This window comes from Lepidothrix coronata, unplaced genomic scaffold, assembly GCF_001604755.1.
Source record: "Lepidothrix coronata isolate B3197 unplaced genomic scaffold, Lepidothrix_coronata-1.0 Scaffold147, whole genome shotgun sequence".
Lineage (NCBI taxonomy): Eukaryota > Metazoa > Chordata > Aves > Passeriformes > Pipridae > Lepidothrix > Lepidothrix coronata.
The window spans coordinates 1718064-1725332 of NW_016690327.1; the positions used below are offsets into that span (position 1 = coordinate 1718064).

At 50.2% G+C, this 7269-nt stretch overlaps 1 protein-coding gene across 1 annotated transcript in view; it reads right to left on the reverse strand.

Moving 5' to 3' along the window:
- GRIK3 (glutamate ionotropic receptor kainate type subunit 3) overlaps positions 1-7269 on the reverse strand; it is a 95623-nt gene that overhangs the window by 12378 nt on the left and 75976 nt on the right. The window contains exons 12-13 of the mRNA XM_017828426.1: positions 3459-3577; positions 1449-1666 (exon numbers count right to left, since the gene is read on the reverse strand). Coding sequence (XP_017683915.1) covers positions 1449-1666; positions 3459-3577 — 337 coding nt within the window. The remainder of the gene's footprint in view (positions 1-1448; positions 1667-3458; positions 3578-7269) is intronic.

Below are 7269 nucleotides of genomic sequence, written 5' to 3' on the forward strand. Positions count from 1 at the left end.
TTTCCTTTTATTCCCGTATAAAACTCGTCTTGGAAAGCGCAGTTAAAGCACACAGTTACAGCCTGTCTTTCCCTGCTGGCTCTTCCAGGTTTATATGGCTCTGGAAGGTACCACTGTGCATCTGGCCCGTGCCACAGACAGAAGCCATGGACCAGCTCCATGGCAGGAGCCAAATGGGCCCTCAGTAGCAAGTGGGCATTCCCAGAATTCGTTAAAGGACAAACCAAACTCCCAGCCAACCTCTGCTGCTGCCTGTCACAGTAAGGGTGGAGATTCAGGAAGGGCAGTGGCTCCTCAGCAGGGTCAGAGCCCAGAGAAGTTGTGGGACAAGGAGGTTCTTTGTAATTAAAACCCAGCACATTGGCTTCCTCTAATGAGTCTTGCCAATTAAACTGGGGAGGCCTCCTCAAGCTGTGGCACCCTGTGCCTGCTCAAACACTGCAGCACCAGGTCCAACCTGCCTGGTGAAGCCTGGACTGTGCTTGTCACGTATTTCCTTCTGCATTAGGGGGATGAGGGGGAAGGAGTGTTTCCCAGTGGAGGTGTGCTGGAGCCAGTCTCATTCCTGAGCCAAGGGCTGGAATCTGCCCATGCTCCTCTTGCCTTGCCAGGGTGATAATTCCTTAATCACCCCTCATTTCTATCCCTTTATTCTCTCTCTTGTTTTAAGTGGGTTTTTACAGGCCAGCAGTGGTTTTAAAGGTCTTTTTACACCTCTCAGTTTCTTTCCGTTTTTGAGGCAACAGTGGAATCTGACTGACTTCTGAATTTAATTAGGCTTTAAATAGAAGAAGTTAATGCAATTTGATTGTGATGTACTGGTAGTGTTACCTTGCCCTGGATCTCAGAGGTTAATAAAACTGGACTGCATTTATATGAATAACTGAAGGACAAGAAAGATATTTCAGCTGTAAAAGGTACTGGTCAGGGAGGGCACTTTGCAACATCTGTCCAGCTGCAGGTTCCATTTGTGCTCCTCTGTCCCTGAGGGCTGGCTGGGTCAGCCTCGGGGCTCCCTGGGGCTGTGGTGGCAGAGGCACGGAAGGAGCTGGATGCATCAGATGTGGAGATTGGGAAGATGCTTTAGGGAATGTAAGACTTTTCTGTAGGGCTTTAATACAAGCCACGCCTGTCCCGTTGTGCCTGGCACGTGCTTTGTTTGAGGGTGTCTGAGCCAATACTGGATACAGCCTCCAAAGCTGTAAAATCAGTGTCATTTTCTAACTGTGACTTCAGTTGGCAGCAGGGAGGGAGGATTTAGCCTTGGTGGGACTCAGGAAGGCTGCACTGTCAGTCTGCACAAGATGTGAGACTGAAAGAACCCGCCTGTGAGGAGCAGCAGTGGTGGCCCGGGAGGCTTTGTGTCTTTGGATCTTTGTTCTCACTCCCGTTGGCCTCAGCGTGTAGCATCTCTGCCTGGAAGGTGGAAAGCCTCTGCCTGGTCTCACCTTGAAGAAGGTCATGGTAGCTCCATCCTTCACTGCTCCGTACTCTATTTTTGTCTGCTTTGCCAAGTCATCTGCCGAGTCGATGGGGGACTCCATCCTCTCCACCGTCAGGAAGGCAGCGAGGTTGGCCGTGTAGGACGAGATGATAATTAGGGTGAAGAACCACCATATGCCACCAATGATCCGTGTAGACAGGGCCTTGGGCATCAGCTCCGAGCCTGGGGCGGGAGAGGGGGAGGGCAGGGAGGAAACAGAGGGAAAGGACCCGTTTTATACATACGTATGTACATTATATTTGTACATATATATATATATGTAGGATTAAGTTTCACTGTCAAAACTGTAACAGCTATGCAATTAAAGCCAACTGGGTTTGAGGCAGATTACCCAGACATCTTGCATGCGAGGACATCAGTGGGGTTTTTGTAGCATTTGCAGAAAAACCCTCTCCCTCGATTGCTGACCTTGGGTACAGTGCCCAATTTACAGGAAACATCCAAACTGAAGTAATTAACTGGGCTGCTTTTATGAGATTTAAATAGCAAGCTATTTATGAACTTTTATGAGTGTTTTGTTCTGCCATTTAAAAAGTGCTTTGCTTTTATATGGATTATTTTCAAAGGGCTCACTCTGGGGAGTGTGTTCAAATACACAAGGTTTGAAAAAAAATCAAACAGCCAGAGAAAGGAACTATCAGGGTCCAGGGCTTTGAATGCCAGTTAGAAGTGGGGAAGCAGGAGATGTTACAGCATAAAAGGTGTGGTGGGTCTGGAGTGACTTTTATTGAGCAGACACGAAGGGCTAAATGGGATGTGCTATTTTTGTAATCGCCCAAACACCTTTTAAAGCCAGGCAAGAGCTTTGGGTTTGAAACAGCTGCACTCAGAGGATTTATCAGCCTGGAATGTGCAACAAAGATTGGGCTTTGCAAAGCAATTTTGGGCAGTGTGGCATCAAAGCAGAGCTTGGGGTGTAGCTTTGCTCCCATCTGAGTGCAGCAAGGAGGCACCAGGAAGAGGAGGAGCCCTGGATATTGAGGATGCTTCGGTTCTCCTCAAGATCCTGCTCCTTCCCCGTTCCATCTCCTGCCCTTTGATGCATTGGATGCTGTGACATCAGTCCGGCTTTGAAATATTTTTCTTCTTAGATGCAGAATTGAGTTAAAAAGAATACAGCTCTTTTCATTTATCAGCATCTGATAAGGGGATGATTCATCCTGCTAAACCATCTTGCTGGGAACTGTCACAGTCCACGAGGGCAGCCGAGATCCAGGAGGAATCTCTATTACAGGCAGGAGCTCTGTGCCTGCACCGAGCCAGTGCTGTGCTGCTTTTGCTCTCTGGGCATAACTACTGGTACACGGTAAATTAAAGTGTGACAAATGTTTGACATTTCCACTTATTTCTATTCCTGGATTTTCTGCAATTAGATCACAGCTGAATTTCGTTCCTTATTCAGAGCTGCTCCCAAGCTCCCCCCCGCTGCCTTCTGAACAGATTTACTCTATTCATTCCATCTCTCTCTATTCCTTTTGCTCTATTCCGTGCATGCACACGAGTGTAATCCCATCCATATCCCATTCCCAGGGCCCTGTCACGGGAGTGTCTCACACCAGGGACACTGAGACAGTCCCCTCACGCAGTGGCTGCCGGGCAGGGGCTCCCGGGGAGCTCCTCACCAGGAGCTTCAGGCCACTCACACTGCTCAGAATGACCAGGGCAGGGAAAAAATGGGGACAGAGCAGAGGGCAAGACACCCTGTCTGCTGGGAAAGTCGATTTAGAGCAGAGCGAGCCAGGGCAGAGATCCTGAAATGGAACAAAGGGTTTGAATTAACAGAAATAGGAATTTACAGATCTGTGGGATGTGGCTGAGGGACAGGAAGGCAGGGTTCCCCCTCAGGGCATGGTAGTGGGTGCTCAGAGGTTGCAAACAAACCAGATATTTAATTAAAAAAGCCACACTGGCAGGTGGGTGCTGGGCAGGGAGTGGGCAGGGGGTGCTGCCCTACCTTGCTGCATCAGCGCTCCCATCCCGAACCAGAAGCTGTTGAGGAGGGTGAAGTTGTTCTCCACGATGTCCGAGCCCGGGTTGCAGGGATGGGCATCGTACCACTCGTAGGGGCTGAACCTGCAGCACAGGGAGAGAGTGTTAGTCGGGGTGTGGTGGGACAGGATCCTAAAGGAGCAGGAGATAAAGGGCCTCAGTGCCTCTGGTGCTGCCGGGCAGGGGCTGCTGACCCCCTGGCAGGAGGCCTGTGAGAGATTCTGACTCTGCAGAGGTCTCTGGGACAAACAGTGGTATTTCAGGGATTCTCCCAGCAGTGCATGTGGGAACTGGAGTGGGATTCAAGTTAGTGAGAAGCAGAACTGTCCACCGTCCTGACAGGCAGGAATTCTGCCCAGTCAGGGCACCAGCAGAACAGTGGAATTTGGTGCAGGTTCCCTGTGGATTGCTGTGACACTTGGCTCTGTAGCAGGTGGTGGGAGAAACTTATTCCCTGCAGGGATGTATTTCCGTGGATGGCCCTGCAGTTCTTGAGCAAAAATGAGATAATTTCCTGTGAACATCTCTCCAAATCCTGCCCAGGATTGGCAGGAAAGCACTGCTGGGAATGAGCTCGTTTAGCCAGGATCTGGGGAGGATGCTCAACAGGAGAGACGTTAATATTTTTAGAGCTGTTTATTTACATTTTCTGAGAGTCCCAAATTTTGCAGAGATTAAATTAAAAACATAATTGGTATAATTGCTTTTGAACCAGGCATTAATTATCATCTCCGCTTCCTTCTGGAATCCCTGGAGATTCACAACAGCCCCTTCTCAGAGCCCAGCCCACAGCCTGTGTCAGGAGATGTTTCCCTCTGTAATTCTCCACCAGATGTGCCACCACCCAAGGAGACAGTTTGTGGCTCACTTCCAGGGGTGCCCTTGCTCACAGAGCTGGATGTGTTTGGAGAGAAGGGCCCCAGCTCTGTGCCAGGTCCCTGCTGGCACTGAAACCTGCCCCTGGCACACGTGGGTGCAGAGCTGGAATCCTGTCCCGTGGCCGGAGCAGGGCCAGGCACGGGAGGGTCCGGGGGATGGACCATCCCGGGGGATGGACCAGGCTCTGCTCGTGCCTTTGGAAGGGGTCACCCTGGGCTCAGCTGTCCCACTTTCTGCTCCTATTTTCCACGTGCAATGTGCAGTCCAACAGCCTCTCCTCTGCTCTGGGTTATCTCACCTCCTGCAGCAGGGCCGTTCCCTGCCCTGGGCTGGGGGTGTGGAACCAGAGGTTCTGCTCACCCAGACAGTCCTGCTTGTTCATTCAGGCAGTGGCTGGGCTGTCCTTGCTGCCCACCCACCTCTGCTTTTTAAATCAGAGGAAATCAGCAAGGAAACAAGAACCAGGCTGAACTCAGACCCAGCTTTACATGCTGCTTACTCCTTGTAACTGGCTATAAATCACACCAGAGGTGGATAAAGGATGGCACCTCAACCTTTTCTGTTGGATAAAGCCAGAATTCAGGAATTAGATTAAAACTTTCTTGGGCTGCCAGTGAAACACTATGAAACAGAAAGGGAATGGGTGAGATCAATGAGCCTGGCGAGATGACACGCTGGAGAACTTCAAGGTCTCTGAGCAAAAACCTACTGGTGCTGCTCAAATGACAGAGAAATATTCAGAAATCTGCAGAGCAGCGACAGTCTGAGCAGTGAAACCATTAGTGGAGGCAAGAGGTAACGAAGGAAGGAGGGAGGGGAGCTCACTGACCCCGTGCAGCCGGAGCCACAGTCCGTGGGGAGCTCAGGATGCTCCATGGATGGATTCCCTCGCCCGCAGGTGCCCAATGGGCTCAGAGGAGTGTTCCATCAAAAACTGTGATCGTTTCCCTGTCTCTTTTGGCCTTTTTTGGCAGGGAAATGGAGACATTTCAAAGAAGTTTTAAAGTCCTAATGCAAAATACTTTTGAGTCTAAATTGCATCTCCAGAGAAATTTCCTGTGGGTGACCCAGCCCTCAGTGCAATGAGGAGGGATAATGAACCCACTGCCCCGTTGTGCACCCGAGGGGATTGGTGTCACTCAGGGGCTGTGGGAGCCTGAGGACAGGGGGCAGTTCAGGGCACAGCCCACCCCGAGGGTCACAGACACATCCCCCTCCTCAGCCTTGGGAACAGGGAGTGTTGAGGCTCTTGAGGGCTGGGGGTTGGGAGCAAGGGCTCCATCAAAAAAGGACTGAAAGACTGATTAAAAGGAGAAATGGATCCAATCCATCCTTTGCCTGCCTCTAAATAGTCCCCGGATCGGTTTTAAGTGGCACTGACCAATGGCTGTGGCAGGAGCAGAGGACTCTGGTGCCTGGTTCTGGAGACTCATGGCTTTGAATTAAGGCTTTGCTGTTTTGATTGCGGTTTCCTTCTGAGAATTGAATTCCAGAGGCCTTGCTGGGGTCAAAGGCAGATATTGTTTCCATTACTTCTGAACGCAGTAAATATTTTCCCTGTGAAATCTCTTGCTTTCCATCTCTATGTGTTAAAAGATCATTCCTGCAGAACCTTAATTACCCTGAATACTTGGTGTTCTTTGAAAGAAAGATGACAGAAGAAATGTCAGGAACAAAACATGTGAAAAATAATCGCAATATTTTATGTGTTGAATTTCAGCCAAAAATGTCCTGATAGAGAAAAATTGTAGTATTTTATTGCAATTGATGTGATGCAGGGAGATGCTGAGGCTCATTTCAGAACAAAACCAGAGAAAAAAACATAGTTCTCCAGGTTTTCATCCCTCAGCACCGGCAGAGAGCCAAGGCTGGGCAGAGCCACTGTGCTCAGACAGAGCATCTGGATGTCCCTGTTTGTGCAAAGTGGTGTCTCATCAGGGCCTGTCCCAGCATTTCCTTCAGCCTTTCCTCAGTATTTGCTGCAGTATTTTATGTGCAGATACAATTTGCACATTTAACATGCTTTGAAAGTGGGGGCTGGACAATTTGGGCTGGATCTGGCCATTATGAGTTGGGAAAAATAAGCTCGTGAATATAAAACTGTGTTTGAATTGCCACTGCAGGCTGCACAGGCAGCCTGGTGCTTGGTGGCACTCGAGGCAGCAGTGCTGTGGGAGCAGAGCCCACCCAGCTGTGTCCTGCCCAGGGACAGACAGCCAGGGGCTTTCTGCCACTCATCCCAGGATTTCTCCTGCTCCTAATTGCCTTGGGTCCATTTTCCCAGATGAGAATCTTTTCTTGCTGAGAACATCTGGTTCTCTCTGGCACAAAGCAGAACCACTGAGGGCCTCACCCTGCCCCGCTGGAGCCCCCACGGGTTTCAGCTGGTGGCAGGGAGGGTTCTGAAGGCCCCACTGGTATCAGTTCAACGGGCAGTAGTGAGAGATGAGTGTCTGACTGCAGGCTGGGCTGAGGAGTCTTCCCTGGACGTGGTGTTTATGCACAATATTCCATGGAGGGCTGTGTGTGGCCAGGGAGGGCAGCTGCCCCAGGAGGGGGAGAGTGCCTTGTTCTGGTTTAAAAGGTGGGATCACGGATTGAGAGCATCCCTGGACTGTATCTCATCAAAGGCTCTGTGGAATTAACAACACATGCAAATATATGCAAATCCTGATTTTAAATATAGAGGATTCAAACATGCTAATTAGATGCATATTAATGTTGTAAACAGACACATTGTCAGATCTGTGGCGATGGCTTCTCCGGTCTTTTGATATCGGGGAGGGTTTGCTGGAGCTTTGCTGGTGGAGGGATCAGAGCCAGGAGCAGCAAACGGTGTGGGAGATGGAGCTCTGTGTCCAGGAGCCAGGAGGGTGTGGGAGATGGAGCTCTGTGTC